The following is a 16,468-nucleotide window of genomic DNA, read 5'->3' as shown; positions in this document are numbered from 1 at the left end:
GATAGACTTCAGAAAAACCTGGAAAGACTTACATGAACTGATGCTGAGTGAAATAAGCAAAGCTAGAACATTGTACACAGTAACAGCAACATTATACAATGATTAAATATAATAGACTTAGTTTTTCTCAGCCATACAATGGGCCAAGTCATTTCTAAAAGACTCATGATGGAAAATGATATCCTCAATCAGAGAAAGAATTATGGAGAATGAATGTAGATTGAAGCATATCATTTTTACTTCAAAAAAATTCTTATTCATTTTTTCCTTTTCTTCTTTTACAATATGACTAATGTGGAAATAAATTTAACATGATTATACATGTATAATCTATATAAGATTGCTTGCTGTCTTGGGAAGATGGAGGCAAGAGAGACAGAAAAAATTGAAAACTCAAAACATTATAAAAATGAATGTTGAAAATTATCTTCACATGTAATTGGAAAAAATAAAATACTATGGGGGGGGGAGAAAAAATATACCCCACTGCTCTTCCAAGAAATAATAATAATTATCACTTATATAGTGCTTAAGGTCTTCAAAGTACTGTACATCAGTGTCCTCCTTTGATCCTCACAACAACCCTGGGAGAGAGGTATCATTCCCTTTTTACAAATAAGGAAACTGAGGTTGAGAAACTAAGTGACTTGCACAGGTCACACACAACTATTTGAGACCAGATTGAAACTAGAGACCTAGTTGCCTCTGTCTTCGGGTCTCTACATTACTCCTGACCAATGCTATTCCCTCCATCCCACCCTCCACTTTCCCATGCTGGAAGATTGCTGTTCTCCCCTACCCCATTATAGTTTAATTGTCTTTTGCCTCTTTTTATCACCATTGCTAAGCACAGGACCTGACACAATAAATGTTTATTGATTGTTTGGAAGAGAACAAGGAGAAACTTACCGAACAGCTGCAAAAGACACACTGGTTGGTCTGACGGGAGGGAAAGAGCTCTTGGGTAGTGAATGTATCCCCCTGCTGGTAGGTAGTCCCATTGTATTGGCACGACTTCAGGGGGGCCCGGAGCCCCGATGGCGTGTGAGGTTCTTCAGAGAGATTACCCAAAAGAAGGGAAAGAAAACGGAAGGTTCCAATTTGAGACATTATCTAGTCATCCTAGAGAGCCCACAGCTTTTGCTAGCTAGCATCTCTTTTCCTCTCAGTGTTCTCACATCATCTAGGGGACCCAGATTCAACAGGATTGGCCCTTTTGTGTCCTACCTTCTGTGGCTTCAGAGCCAGTCTGACTGTGCTTCCTCCCTTACAAAACAAAACTCCCCTCATGATGCTGATATCCATGTACTTATCTTATCTACCAGTGCCTGATGAAAAGCTCCATCAAGATGGCTACATCCCTTAGGACCAAGCAAAGTGTTCTGCCACGGTAAGCACTTAGTAAATGTTTGTTGAATAAAATAGATTTGAATAATAGGAGTTCTCTCTGTCTCTCTCTCTGTCTCTGTCTCTCTCTTTCGCCTCTGTCTCTGTCTCTCCGTCTCTGTCTCTGTCTCTCTCTCTTTCGTTTCTCTCTCTGTCTCTGTCTCTCTCTGTCTCTGTCTCTCTCTTTCTCTCTCTGTCTCTGTCTCTGTGTCTCTCTCTGTCTCTGTGTCTCTATCTCTCTGTGTCTATGTCTGTGTCTGTGTCTCTGTCTCTCTGTCTCTGTCTCTCTCTCTCTCTCTGTCTCTCTCTGTCTCTGTGTCTCTATCTCTCTGTGTCTAGTCTGTGTCTGTCTGTCTCTCTCTCTGTCTCTGTCTCTGTCTCTCTCTGTCTCTGTGTCTCTATCTCTCTGTGTCTATGTCTGTGTCTGTGTCTCTCTCTCTTTCTCTCTCTGTCTCTGTCTCTCTCTCTGTCGCTGTCTCTCTCTGTCTCTCTCTGTCTCTGTGTCTCTATCTCTCTGTGTCTATGCCTGTGTCTGTGTCTGTGTCTCTCTCTCCCCATCGGGGTTAGTTGACTTGTCCAGGATCATGCAGCTAGTAAGTATCAAGTGATTGAGGGATGCTTTGAGCTCGGGTCTTCCTTTCTCCAGAGCTGGTGCTCTATCCCCTGTGCCACCTAGCTGCCCTTACAAAATACTTTTCTCACCACAGGCTGGAGGGGGAGGCATTGTGTACATTATCACCACCACCCCATTTTACAGATAAAGAATCTGAGGTTGGAGCTTATATGACTTGCCCAAGCAAGAGCCATGATTTGGGCCCAAACTTCTCCAGAATCCAAATCCATTACCCTTTCTGTGATAACACAGGACTGTAACAAAAAGTCACTTCCCTAAGACTGCTGGAGTCTGTGTGTGTGGAGTCCACAGCACATTTATATTCCTCCTTCCCTGCATCCTTCAAATACTAGAAATAGCTCTCATATCACCAGTATTTTTTCTAGTGGCTTAACACTTCCAGTTCTCCAGTCCCTCATATGACTTCATATGACCTCCAGTCTCATCATAGCTGACTTCCTCTGTGCATGCTCCATATTATCAATGACCTTCCTATAATGAGTCTAGAAATGAACTTTAGATGTGGTCTGATCATGGCACAGAACAGCAGGATGCCCACTCTGTTCTAAAGGCTATGAATCTATTGATAGAACCAAAGGGCATGTAAGTTTGAGGGGAGCTGCCACATAATGTTATTAATTCAGAACTTTTGTTCCACCTCACTCACCCAGACTTTTTCATAGCAAGTAATCTTAAATTATATCCCCAATTTTCTAATACTAGGATAGTGGATTAACTAAATCTACATGCTATATTTTTTATCTTTCCTCCTCAAAACTATATTAGAATATATGTCTAGAAGGACCTTCAGAAAATAACATATCCATGTTATTCTAGCACAATAATCTTCTCTTTAAGAAAAAGGAGCTTACATGTGCAAACATATTTGTAGCAGCTCTTTTTATGGTGGCAAGTAACTAAAAATTGAGTGCATGCATTCAATAGGGAAATGGCTGAATAAATTGTGGCATATAAATGTAATGGGATATTATTGTTCTACAAAAATGACAAGCAGACTGATTTCAGAAAAGCCTGGAAAGACTCACATGAAGATACTAAATAAAGGGAGCAGAACCAGGAGAACATTGTACACAGTAACAGCAACATTGTGTGATGATCAACTATAATCAACAACTCTTTTCAGCTACAATGATCCAAGACAACTTCAGGAAACTTGGGATGGAAAATGCCATCCATATCCAGAGGAAGAACTATGCAGCCTGAATGTGAATTGAAGTATTCCATTTTTTCTCTCTTTTTAAAAATTTCTCACATTTTTTCCTTTTTGTTCTGATTTGTCTTTCAAAACATGACTGGTATGGAAATATATTTAAAATTATTATACATGCACAACCTGTATCAGATTGCTTGTTGTCTTAGGGAGGGGAGAGGTAAAGGATGGAGGAAGAAAAAAATTTGTAACTCCAAATCTTAAAAATGAATGTTGAAACTATCTTATATGTAAGTGGAAAAATAAAAATAGTATTGAAAAAAATTTTTAAAGAAGCATGGAGGACAGCTAGTTGGTATAGTAGATAAAATACCAGCTCTGAAGTCAGGAGGACCTGAGTTCAAATCTGATCTCAGACACTTAATACTTCCTGGCTGTATGACCTTGGGCAAGTCACTTGACCCCAATTGCCTCAGCAAAATTAAATAAGTATTTTTTTTAAAGAAGCATGGAATTAAAGGGAGGGGAGATGAGTGAGAGGTTGGGGAGACAAAGAGTTAAAGGAAAGGGAAGAAGAAAGGAAAGAAGGTAGATTTGGGAAAGGGAAAGCCTAGAGCCAGCAGGGAAGGGAGACGTGGAGTTGAGGTGGAGGCTGAAGCTACTTACCCACACACCGAGGACAGCATTGCTGAGGCTCCGTCACAGGCTGAGGACAGTGCACGGGTGGGCAGTGGAGACGATAACAGCTCACATGGGCACTCTATGGAGGGAGAGAGCAGGCTCAGGAGGTTGGCACCTCACAAAGCCCTTAACACGAAGGAGAGAGATGGGAAAGAGACACAGCTTTCTCAGCTTGGGCTGGAAAGAATTGACCTGGAACCAAAGCAGAAACTTGGAATTGTGTTCAAAAGACCACCCTAAGGTCAAAAATACTCAATAAATCATAGAGGGTTAAAATGCCAGAACTAAGAGGGGCCTTAGGACACAGAATGTTAGCACTGAGAATGACCTTGGGATGTACAATGTCAGAGCTGGAAGAAGGACTGGACCAGAGAATACAGAATAGGAATGTGGGAGGAAAAAACCCGAAAACTTAGAACCATGCAGAATGTAGTATGTTGAAGCTAGAAGGGACCTCCGATGAGAGAAAGTTTAGAATTTCAAGTGTTAGAATCATGAACCCTGGAACAGATAGAAAGATGGGGTAAGAGCTAAGTGGGACCTTAGAAGACAGAATGTCAGAGCCAGGAGAACCCTTAGAACACAGAATGTCGGAGCCGGGAGGGACCTTAGAACACAGGATGTCAGAGCCGGAAGGGCCCTTAGAATACAGAATTCCAGAGGTACAAGGAAGGGATCTCAGAAATAAAGCATCAGAGAGGGGAGCCACTTCAGCATGTACATATAATATGTCAAATCTGAAGGAGATATTAGAGACTATCTGATCTAGTACCTTCATTTAAGGATTTCAAAGCTGTGGCTCAGAGAGGAGAAGCTGTTCATCTAAAGGTAGACACTGTAGACAGTGGCAGGACAGGAACTAGAAAAACTTGTAAGCTCCAGGACTAGCAAAAAAAATCAGTTACCTACATGGTATTGTCTGAAGAATACTAGTTTGACTCCTTTAACTTCTTCCTGGCATAAGAGTTCTTAACATGCCCAGAGTGGCTAGGTGGGATAGTAGATAGGGCACTGGGCTTGAAGTCTTCTAGGAAATTTCTTGAATTCAAATATGGCCTCAGACACTTTTACTAGTTGTGTGACACTGTTTTTCTCAGTTTCCTCATCTGTAAAATGAGCTAGAGAAGAAAATGGTAAACCATTCCAGTAGCTTTGTGAAAAAGAACCTAAAAGGTGTCACAATGATTCAGACTTGATTAAAACAATTGAAGAATATAAGCATTAAATAACTGTTGGGATTCTTCACATGAGATCTTTGTAGAAGCAACTAGCTGGTACAGTAGATAGAGCACTGAGGGTAGAGTCAAGTTAGGCTCAGATAATTACCAGCTGTGATGTCCTGGGCAAGTCACTTAGTTCCTTGTGTGACTCAGTTTCCTCAACCATAAAATGGAGATAATAATAGCATTGACCTCCTATACTTTTTGTGAGGATCATATGCTATATTTGTGAAGCATGTAGCATGGTGACTGGCACATAGTAGATATTATGTAGTAGATACTAGCTAGGATTAGGATTATTTGTCCAACAATTCACAGTAAACTGACAGAACAGAAGGAATTGAAACATGGTAATACTGACATTCCTTCCTTAAAGGAAAACAGAAATCATAAGAAAATTGCAGCTAAATGGAGGAATGGTTCCAGGCTGTTCTTAGAGCATCAAATGAAGTAGCTGGTTGGATTGGTTTCATCACACACCAAAGGGCAGAAAAAAATATCATTTCATGGAAATGGAATACTTAGATATCTTGCTTTGAAGAATTTGAAATAAGCATGAGCAAAAAGACCATCAAGAAGGCAAGTAAGCATGGTTTATATAACAACATCTGTTGCAGAGGTTGAAGAGATAGAGAAAATCTAGGAAGTACTCAGTAATATCATTAATGTCAAGTCAACATTCACACTCATATTCTGTGAAATAAGCATAAAGATGGACACAAGCAAAGAAAGTGAGAAATATGTTGAAAGATGAGGTTTAGGATTAAGTCATCAAAGAGATGAAAGGCTTATAGAATTCTCAGTAGGTTCATGATACAGATTCTGAATATTTTCTTTTAGAAGTCTTTCCTCTTCAATTTTTTTGACACTGTTCTCTCCTGGTCACTACTTAGTTTCCTTTTTTGGCTCTCCAGGACATGCTTACTAACTATGGGTGTCCTGCAAGGACTTCTCCTTGCACCCTCTTCTCTTCTCCTTTTATGTTATCTCACTTGGTAATCTCACCGAGTATGATGATATAGTTAATGTGAATTCTGAATTGTTTTAATGATTGGATCTAAAGACATTGAACCATTAATGTGTCCCACAGGTTCATCTCTACTTAGATGATTCCCAGATATATATTTGATTCCCTTTTCTGAGTTGCAGTCTCAGAACATGCTGAATATGACACATGCCAAACAACATGAAAGAGACACTGCCTTTAGATTAGTGGAGAATAAATGATTGATTACTTATGTAGAATGCATTTCTGATTCATCTGAAAGTAGTCACATTATTAACTACGTTAAAAAAAAAAAGACGAAGAAAAAATACCAACTAGAAGAAAATATAAAAATGAGATGCTGTGGGTAATTATAATAGATATAATTATATTTAATAGATCCAATTAAATATAATAGGTACAATCTGATCAGTTCAAAAAAGGTATTAATATGTGGGAGGTGGATAAAGGAAAGGATATTGAGTTTAATTATATCACAGCCTTCAAAAGTATAAAGTAACCAATATAAATTAAGAAGCCTAAAGAACCATTTTAGCTAGAAGTTTACCTGCTTTCCCAATCTGTCAGGGAGATATAGTAGCCACGAAGAATACTTTTAAAAAATATAAGTTCATAAATATATGTAAGTGTATATATATTATACATAGATATGTATGTATGTGTATATTGATTTATAAAGTGTTAAGGACAAGAAGGGTCTTGGGGATTGCTTCACAAAACAACAAATAGCAGTTAGGGGCAAAACAAGTTGCAAAAAGATTGGCATGATACCCAAATATGCCAGACCACAAGAGAATTTAGAGTTGAAACTGGAAAGGCAGCAAATAAGGAAAAAATTCAAAAGATCTACCATTATTTCTAAAATAACTGATTTTCTTATTAATTGAAGTGTATTCTTGATACCTCACTGGTGAGGAAATAGCATCTCAAAAAACAAAGTTAGAACTAATAACTAGACTCTGCATTTAGGTATCTTGAAAATGGATTTCAAAATTATGTTGCCTCTAGCACAGATTTCCTCTTATCTAGTTCTAGCTCAGATACATAGTTGGGAAAACAGGGGGAGAGGTTATCTTACACATATGATGAAGTTTTCCAAAATTACTTGCCCATTACTAGTATGATTTCTTAAAGTTGGTGATTATCATTTGAGGAGGAGCTAAGTGGAGCAGTGGATAGAGCACCAGGCCTGAAGACAAGAACATCTGAGTTCAAATCTGGCCTTAAATCCTAGCTTGTGAACTGGGCAAGTTTGAACAGGACACAACTATTTGTCCCAGTTTCCTCACCTGTAAAATGAGCTGGAGAAGGAAATGGCAAATCACTCCAGTGTCTTTTCCAAGAAAAGCCCAAAGAGAATCACAAAGATCTGGACATGACTAAATAACAAAAAAGGTGAGATCAACATCCTGAATGTTTTGGGGAGTGATTGCTGAGTTTGGGAAATAGAATGGGGATGTATAAGAAAGAATGGGTATGGGGCAGTTATTGAGCAAGGCTGGTGTGGCAGTGAGGGAGAGAGAGGAAGGAGATTCATGTGAAAACCACAGGAGCTGATTCTTGGGAGTACATTATGAAGGAATGAGTGTAACCCAGGAAGAATGTCTAGATATGGGTCTTTGGACTTGAAATTGATTCTGTATTAAGAGTGACTGAATAAATTTTGAGTTTTAAGGAAAGTAGGTTCTAGGGCTAGGCAGAGGGAGGGTTATATAATCTCCTACCTGGGTTTCTGGCCTTTAGTGAACCTGGGTCCTAGTAACTATTCTCATTGAGTGATTCCAGCCTGAAAAGGTGATGAGCAAACTAAGTGGCAAAATATTTAGTTCCCAATAGCATCCATATGAGAAAAGAGTGTTGGGGAGAAGTCAACAGACCAGTGTTGAAGCTTAAGTGTAATTAGTGGCAAGTTGTGAAGTGCTTATGGATACATATGAATAGATCCTTGTCACTATGAACTCCAGTGGTCAAGGAATAAGTGGAAACTGAGGTCAGCCAGATATAGTTTGACCTTCAAAAAGATCAAGATTGTCATATTCTTCCTCCTGGACAATATGCTTCCAGAGCCTCTCTCCATCCAAAATAACAGGAAAATGTTCAGGAGTTGCTAAGCAAGGATATAGCTGCTGTTAATTTGGTAACACAGTCATCATTATTTAGTGCTATTAATGATGACTATCCCCAAGACCTCAAACATCTTCCATTATAATCCAATATATAGATCACAGGGCAGAACAAACACATGTAAGCTGACTTCCCAGGCTAGTTTAGACACTTAGGATATTCCTAATACTATCTATGTCCTGTAACAAGTCTCAAAAGGTTAAGTTTCCTTTAGATCTATTGGATGTAGCTTCTGCTTTTCTGAAATAATATTTGTAAAGAGCCCAGCACATAGTAGGCACAATATAAATGTTTATTCCTTCCCCTTTCCTTATACTTATATACTTCCATGTATTTCTGTAAATATATCCTAAAACAGCATTAGCTCTCTTAGCAGTGCTTATTTACATACTTTGTCATAGCTAGGCAAATCTAAATACCATTTCCATTTTCTACAATCTCCTCGTTTTCTGCTTCCAGAGATGGACAGCTTCCCTTTTTCTCTTCCTGCTCATTAGGCCTGTTTTCATTCCTTGGGACCAGCATGGGGATGTCCCAGTTTAAAAAAAAAAAAAGAGGAAAGAAAGTTTTTTCACTTTTTTTTTTTGGACAAAATTCAAGAGGTGTGTTTTTAGAAAAGAAAGCAGCAATCACTAAGAACATAGTTCCATCAAGAAGAGAGTACACCAGACAAAGCACATGTCCTTTTCTGAGAGAGTTATTAAACTGGTAGGCAGACAGGTAGAGTGGTTGCTGGACCTGGTCAGGGAGACTCATCTTCCTGAGTTCAAATCTAGCCTCAGACACTTGCAAATTGGTGAACTTTGCCAAGTCACTTAATCCTGTTTTCCTCATCTCCTCATCTGTAAAATGAGGCAAAGAAGGAAATGGCAAACCAAGCTAGGATCTTTGTCCTAAGAAAAAACCCTAAATGGGATCCCAAAGAGTTAGACATCATTGAAATGACTCAACAACAACAGACTAATTCCAGATTGTTCTAGAAAGTGAAAAGCACAAGCATTGTATTCTTTGTTTATTTGTTTTGAGGCAATTAGGGTTAAGTGACTTGCCCAGGGTCACATAGTTAAGTGTTAAGTATCTGAGACTGGATTTGAATTCAGGTCCTCCTGACTTTGGGGCTGATTCTTTATTCTCTGCACTATCTGGCAGCCATACAGCTGCCCCAAGCTTTAAATATAAACATATATTAAAAAAAAGAAATGTAATGCTTGGGGCAGCTGGATGATAGTGTAACTAAGATGAATTCTGGATTAATTTAATGACTCTTCAAAGACCAATGTCTAATTTATTGAAATCAATGTGGAGGGATCTCTCTAGAAGAACGCCACAGGGCTCTGATATTAGCATCATGCTATTTCCATCAATACTCTAGTGAAGGCATAAATCCCACAGCTGTACCCCACTTGGGCCTCCAGCTTCATCTGAAAATTCTTCTCCAGAAATCATTCCGAGGTTAATTCTATGATCTACCTGTCTGTTTGGTGAGGAGGTGAAGGGGAGAAACTGAGACCTGGGACTATACCCAAAGCACTGGGGAAAAAATCCAATCAAAACCTAGAAGTTAGACACTTAAGACCAATTCCTAATGATTTTTCTGTCACCAGAAATCTTTCAGTTGCCAAAGCCTTTTTTTAATCTTTACCCTGATTGATCCCTCTACAGCCTTTGACATTTATTTATAAATTATTTTTTTTCTGGATAATCTCTTCTTTATTGTTTTTTTGTGATACTGCTCTCTCCTAGTTATCATCCTGTATGACTGATCATTTCTTAATCTCTCTGGCTGTTTCTTCATAGAGATCATGCCCCCTAACTGAGTGACAGGTCTGTCTTGTTTGGATGAAACTTTTCTTCTTTTATTACATCTTCCTAACTCTCATGGGTTCAATTATCATCTCTTTTGTTGTTTGACCGTCCAGTCATTTTAGTCCTGTCCTACTTTTCTCACCCTATTTCAAGTTTTCTTGGCAAAGATAATGAGGTACTTTACCATTTAGTTCTCCAGTTCATTTTACAGATCAGGAAACTGAGGCAGACAAGATTAAGTGACTTGCTCAGTTTTATGTAGCTACTAAGCGTCTGAGGCCGAACTTGAACTCAAAAAGATGAGTTTCCCTGACTCTGGCTCTGGACAATCTATCCACTGTGCGACTTAGCTGTCCAGTGTACATAAATGCTCCAAATGAGTTACAGATGTAAATCTGTCCTGAACTACCGCCATGCATCTCCAACTACTTCTTGGGCATCTCAAATTCATCATTTCCAAAACAGAACTTTATACTCTTCACTCAAATCCTCTCCTTTTCCAAACTTCCCTGTTATTATCACCATTTGTCCAACCCTCCAAGCTTCCATTTCTTGAAGTCCTCTTCAATTCCTCTCTCTCCCATTCATTGCACACAGTCAAATTCTTGACCAAATCTTCTTGTTTCTTTCTTTCATTCCCACTCTCATAGCCACTATTCTGATACTGGATCTGATCACCTTGTGACCAAACTGTTTCAATAGCATTCTAATTTGTTTTTCTGCCTTTAACCATCTCCTCATTCCAATCCACCTTCCACTCAGCTACCAAAGTGATCTTAAAGTATAGATTAGATCATATTACCTCCTTATTCATTAAATTCCTCCCAATTCCCTCTAGTGTCAAAGTCCCCATCTGGTTTCTAAGTCCTTTTTAACCTGACCCCCTATTACCTTTCCCTTCTCTTTACACTTTACTCCCCTCTGCATTCCCTAAGATTCAATGGCACTGGTCTTCTCACTGTTATTCACAGCGCAGAACAATCCAACATCTGACTCAGTGCCTCTTCACTGTCCACTGTCTCCCAAACTTAGAAAGCTCTCCCTTCTCACTGATGTTGTGAGGTTTCCTGGCCCCCTTCAGTAATCATTTCATCTCTAGCCCTCTGCTAGTGCCCCACCCCAGTCCCCACTGGTGCCTTCTCTCTGAGATTATCTTCTATCCATTCATGTGTTTAGATCTTATATGCACAGAGTTCATTGTAAATTGCCTCTCATTGAAATGGAAACATTTTTGGTTTTCTTGGTATTCTCAGCACTTACTGCTGTGCCTGGCACATACTCAACACTTAAAAAAATGCTTGTTAGCCAATTGACTGGATCAGGACGATGGGGAGCATTCAACCTGAGCAAGTTGGGGACTCCCAGAGCTTACCATTGCCCCAACTAAAAATAAAAGGCGGGGAGAGAGAGTGTGGTGCTCCTGGAACATTTTACTTCCTGGCCTGACAAAAAAAGAGTGGGAGATAGTGGGAATCTCTGGGATTCTGCCTCTTATGCAAATTAAAGAGAAAGTTGCACCAAGAGGAAGAGGGGGGTGTACCTCGGGGGACCAGCTCTGGTTGAGACACAGCCCCAGATGTCCGAAGCTAAGGAACACCTGCTGTTTGTCTCAAGAGCTGACGTCAGCACCCCCCACCCTCCACTCACCCACCCATCCATCCACCCACTCCCTCCTCCCTGAGAACAGAGACAGCAGGCCTATTACACCATCAGGAATTATGTCACAAATGCGTTTGGCTTATGGCCAAGAGACATTTCAGGCTTTGGTGCAGCAGCCCTCTTGTAGGGGGCCAAAGAGCTCTGGCTACAAGGAAAGGGGGATCTTGGTTAGGTCATGGCATCTACCACCACCCCTCCTCTCAATGAACCGTCACTGGGCAAAGTCTCAGAGCTGGAAAGGACCTCTGAGACCAACAGCGGTGAGAGGAGAACCAGGAGAGAGCAGTGTTGCAAAAACCAAGAGAAGAGAATGTCTGGGAGAAAAGCATGGTTGAAAATGTCAGAGGCTGGGGAGAAGCTGAGAATGATGAGGATTGAGGAAAGGTCATCAGATCTGTCAACGGAAAGAAGGCACTTCTGGTCCAATTCCCCTCATTGGATGGACAAAGAAACTGAGAACAAGATGAGGAAAAGAGATTTGCCCATATCCCACAGACCCTAGGTAGCAGAACCAGGACTTGAACCCATGTATTCCAGCTCCAAATGTTTATTGTACTATAATTTCTTTCTCTGTAAAATGAGTGGATGTCAAGCAAAATAAATTGCCCCAATGGCTGTACACAAATGTTCCTCCGTCATGTTCTGTGACCCCATTTGGGAGTCTTGGCAACAGTATTGGAAAGACTTGCCGTTTCCTTCTCCAGCTCATTTTATAGAGTCAGTGACTTTCGTAGGATCATATAATTTATAAGTGTCTGAGATAAAACTTGAACTTGGGTCTTCTTGACTCTAGCCCTAGTTCTCTAGTCAGTGCATCTCCCCATCCCACCCCCACCTAGCTCATGCACATCTTAAATTAATTACCTCTATATACTGGATAAATGGTATATTTCATTATTGTTCCTATTAGGTGTGGGATGGGAAGGAGGGAAAATATATTTTTGTTAATTTAAAAAAATAGAAAGCAATGGAATACCACAGATGTGAAATATTACATGAACTTTCAGACAAGGTCACTGTATTTTTAATTTAACTGTTCAAGAGTTCTTTCATGGAGCAGGACTAATCTGTAAATGTTGTAATACAAAAACAAAACCCACCCACAAAACTGAGAATGGAAATATGAAAAAAAATGAGGGGGTGGACATTAACTGCTAAGGGTAGCCAGATCTAATTCCTATGATTTTGTGCTGCTACAGTATGCAAGATGTCCTGAATTCCTTGAAGATGGGGACTCTGCTTAGTCTCCCCTGAAGCCTGAAGCTTGATGTTGCTGTGACATCAAGGCAGAGTAGAGAGAGCCTGTACCAGCCTTTAGACACTCTTTCTAGCACTTAGAAGCTGGGAAACTATGGGTTAAGTTCACTAAGGCTCTCAGATCTAAAGGGCCTTCATTTTTAAAATGAGAAAATGGGGATAACATCTGAGTAACATCCTCATGGGGTTGTTGGGAGGATGAAATGAGATGATGTACTTGGCCAACTTCAATGCATTATACAAATGTCAGCTATTATTTGCCTTGAACATTTGAAGTGCTTAATTAATGCTTGTTGATACTCTATAGCAGACTGTATCATTACTGTCATACACTCCTGACAGGAAGACATTAAGAATGCAAGGTCCCACTGTGCTTATTGTGCATGGACTATTAAAAAAACACAAAAAAACAAACATTTTATCAGGAGGGCAAAATGTAGTCTTAAAAAATCTCCTCCATCTGTGAAGGATGGAGGTGTTTATGAGATCACAAAACATTCTTGAGAGAGAGGCAGCTTGGCAAAGTGATGAGAGAGCTAGTCTTCTAATCAGGAAGGCTGGGAGTTAAGTCCCACCTTGGATACATATTGGCTGAGTGACCTAGAACAAAGTCTATTAATTTTTCAGTGCCCCAGGCAATTCTCTAAGACTACAAGTTGTTCATATATATGTATATGTATATCTACCCACACACATGCACATGTGTGTGTTCAGTATTTACTTTTACTAAGATATGTTACAAGCAAACCAGATGTTAAGGATTCACTCAAAATATTAACTACCAATGTGAGACATTTATGAGTGGATTCAGAGTGAAGTAGATATACTTAAAAGGAACCAATGTACAGGATGACCAAAAGAGTGAAAAGATAAACAACAAAAAAGGCACGTGAATTCAGAAAATACAAGATACAATTTTGACTCCATCAAGCTTATGATAAAACTTCACTTTCTCCCATCAATAGAGAGTAGCTCTACTAGCAAGACTATAAATTGTATATATAAAAAAAAAGTTGTGGATCTGCCCTGGGATTTTCCTAATCTTTGAAATCTGAGATTCCCCCCTCAACTAATCCCCCAAAAAAATTCCTTAAAAGATTAAAATAAGATTGTTTTGTTTGATGATTCTCAATTAATATCAAGAAAGAAATATTATAGGAAAACATATGGGAACCAAAAGTGGTTCATGGAAATGGCATGGAATCCAAAAGAAACAAGGGAGTTTAGCTTTCAGATAGGCTTGTTTGAACATTGTTTTGATGTCTCAGAAGATTAGAGTCCACTCACCAGAGATATCCTCAGTGCCTAGCATGAAGTAAGAGCTTAATAAATGCTTATTTCCTTGGATATTGGATTGGAGTAGATTGGCTTACTCATCTATACATACATAAAAAGTGGATGAAAAACACCTACTGTCTAGACCATGTTACATTTATGATACAAGGCAGCTATATGTACTAGAGTACTGTACTTCAGAGTCAGGAAGCACTGAGTTAAAATCCTTCCTCAGATTCTTCTTGCTAGCTCATTTGATTTTTCTGAGTCTCAGTTTCCTTGTCTGTAAAATGGATATAATAATTATACCTACTCTGCAGGGTTGTTATGAAATCAAATGAGATAAGGTGTGTGAAATCTTTTACAAAACCCTAATGTCCTATATATAGATGAGCTATAATTAGAAAGGAAAAAAAGAAATAAAGTTGTAATCAGGAAAAAAAAAGTGAACTGGCCATTTCATGAGGGAAATGAATAAACTTGTACCCAATTACTCACAAAGAATATTGGTTCTAGAGTTAGAGAACCCGAGGTCAAATTAATCTGGCCTCTGATACTTGTGTGTGATCTTGAACAAAATTCTTAACTTCCCAGGATATCAGTTTCCTCATCAGTAAAACAAGGGAATTGGATTCAATGACCTCTGAGATCCTTCCCAGCTCTAGAATCTATGAACATATGAATGAAAAGAAGACCCCTCGCTTTCCCCTATGTATCCTCAACACATTGGATGGACATCCTATGGTAGGTTTACGGTAAGATATGGACAAAAATGGGTACAATTTATAGAATATCAGGTCTAGAGTCAGGAAAACCTGAGTTCAAATGACCTCAAAAATTTACTAGTTATAAAACTCTGGCCAAGTCATTTAACCCCTGTTCACATGTAAATTGAACTGGAGATGGAAATGGCAAACTATTCTAGTAACTTTGCCAAGAAAAACCCAAATGGGGCCAGAAGGAGTCGGACATGACTGAAAATAATAAACAATAAATGGACCAAAATGGTGCCGGATGAGTAGGTGTGGAAGGGTTGTGATGTGCACAGTTGGAGGAAGTGTCCACATTGATGAGCTTAAAAGTTTAGTGAAAGGTTAAAGTATAATGTGATGTGATTTGATTTGACTTTCTACAAAATTTTTTAACGAGAAAACGCCTACACTAGAAGCTCGGGGCTCTGTCCCTAATGAGCTGTGTGAGCTCCTGAAGGGCAGGAACTGTGTGTCTTTCTGTGTATCCTCGGTGTTTGGAGCTGGGCCTGGCACATGGCACATAGGAAGGTCTTAATAAATGCTATTGATTGACCATGTGACTTCAGGCAACTCACTTTATCCCTGTGAAGCTCAGTTAACTCATAGGATCCTGAAATTAGAACTGGAAGCGATCTCAGAGGCCATCTGGTCTAACTTTCATGGTAGAGAAGGCCAAGGATATTCACAATTTGTCCAAAATCACAGAGGTACAGTAAAAGCAAGCATCAGATTACTGATTTGCCCACGATCACACAGGTCAAGTAGTAAGTAAAGGATTCAAGCCCAAGTCCCTTGACTCCTAAGGAACTGATCTTTCCACTGTACCATGCTACCTCTCAATGGGAATACAAATTCAAGAACCTCACATTATGTGATTGAGCAATAAAATGAGTTTGATAATCTCTGATCTGCCACCATCTTTATCATAATAACTGGAATTTATATGATGCTTTAAAGTTTGCAAACCACTTTACAAATGTTAGCTTATTTTATCCTTACAACAACCGTAAGAAGTAATTTCTATTTTAAAAGTGGGAACACTTAAGAGAGAGTATGTGACTAGTCTTAGGCCACTAAGTTTGTAAATGTCTGAGACTGGATTTGAGCTCAGATTTTCCTAATTCCAGATCTAAAGCTTTCTCTACTGTGCCACCTAGCATCTTCATCATCAGATATAATTTGTAGGCACTGAAGGCAGAATAGAAAAAGTGCTGAACATGACAGCAGGAGGCACGGATCATTTTTTAGTTCTGAGACTTGTCAGGAGAATATTTTTCAACCAGATCACTAATGTTCTCTGAGCTCTTCTCATGTTCCTTGCTCTCTACTGGTACTTCCCTTTGGGATCATTCCTTTTACTTTCAGTTTTCAATAACCTTTCTTTTTTGAAGTCTGTGCAACCATTTGGTTGCTCTCCCTTTCCTTGTTGCTGTCATACCCTGGTCTCTGGGTCATTCACCTGGATGTCTCAATGACTTCCATATCTGGCTCATGATTATACTTTCCACTATTAATAAG

At 39.3% G+C, this 16,468-nt stretch overlaps 1 protein-coding gene across 2 annotated transcripts in view; it reads right to left on the bottom strand.

Moving 5' to 3' along the window:
• Nucleotides 1-16,468, bottom strand: part of CHRDL2 (chordin like 2) — an 83,731-nt gene that overhangs the window by 45,328 nt on the left and 21,935 nt on the right. For both annotated transcript variants that reach the window (XM_051987114.1, XM_051987115.1), the window contains exons 3-4: nucleotides 3,837-3,930; nucleotides 910-1,052 (exon numbers count right to left, since the gene is read on the bottom strand). In XM_051987114.1, the coding sequence (XP_051843074.1) occupies nucleotides 910-1,052; nucleotides 3,837-3,930 (237 nt within the window). The remainder of the gene's footprint in view (nucleotides 1-909; nucleotides 1,053-3,836; nucleotides 3,931-16,468) is intronic.

Source organism: Antechinus flavipes, chromosome 3, assembly GCF_016432865.1.
Source record: "Antechinus flavipes isolate AdamAnt ecotype Samford, QLD, Australia chromosome 3, AdamAnt_v2, whole genome shotgun sequence".
In the NCBI taxonomy this organism is placed as follows: domain Eukaryota; kingdom Metazoa; phylum Chordata; class Mammalia; order Dasyuromorphia; family Dasyuridae; genus Antechinus; species Antechinus flavipes.
This window is presented reverse-complemented; position numbering and strand designations above follow the sequence as displayed.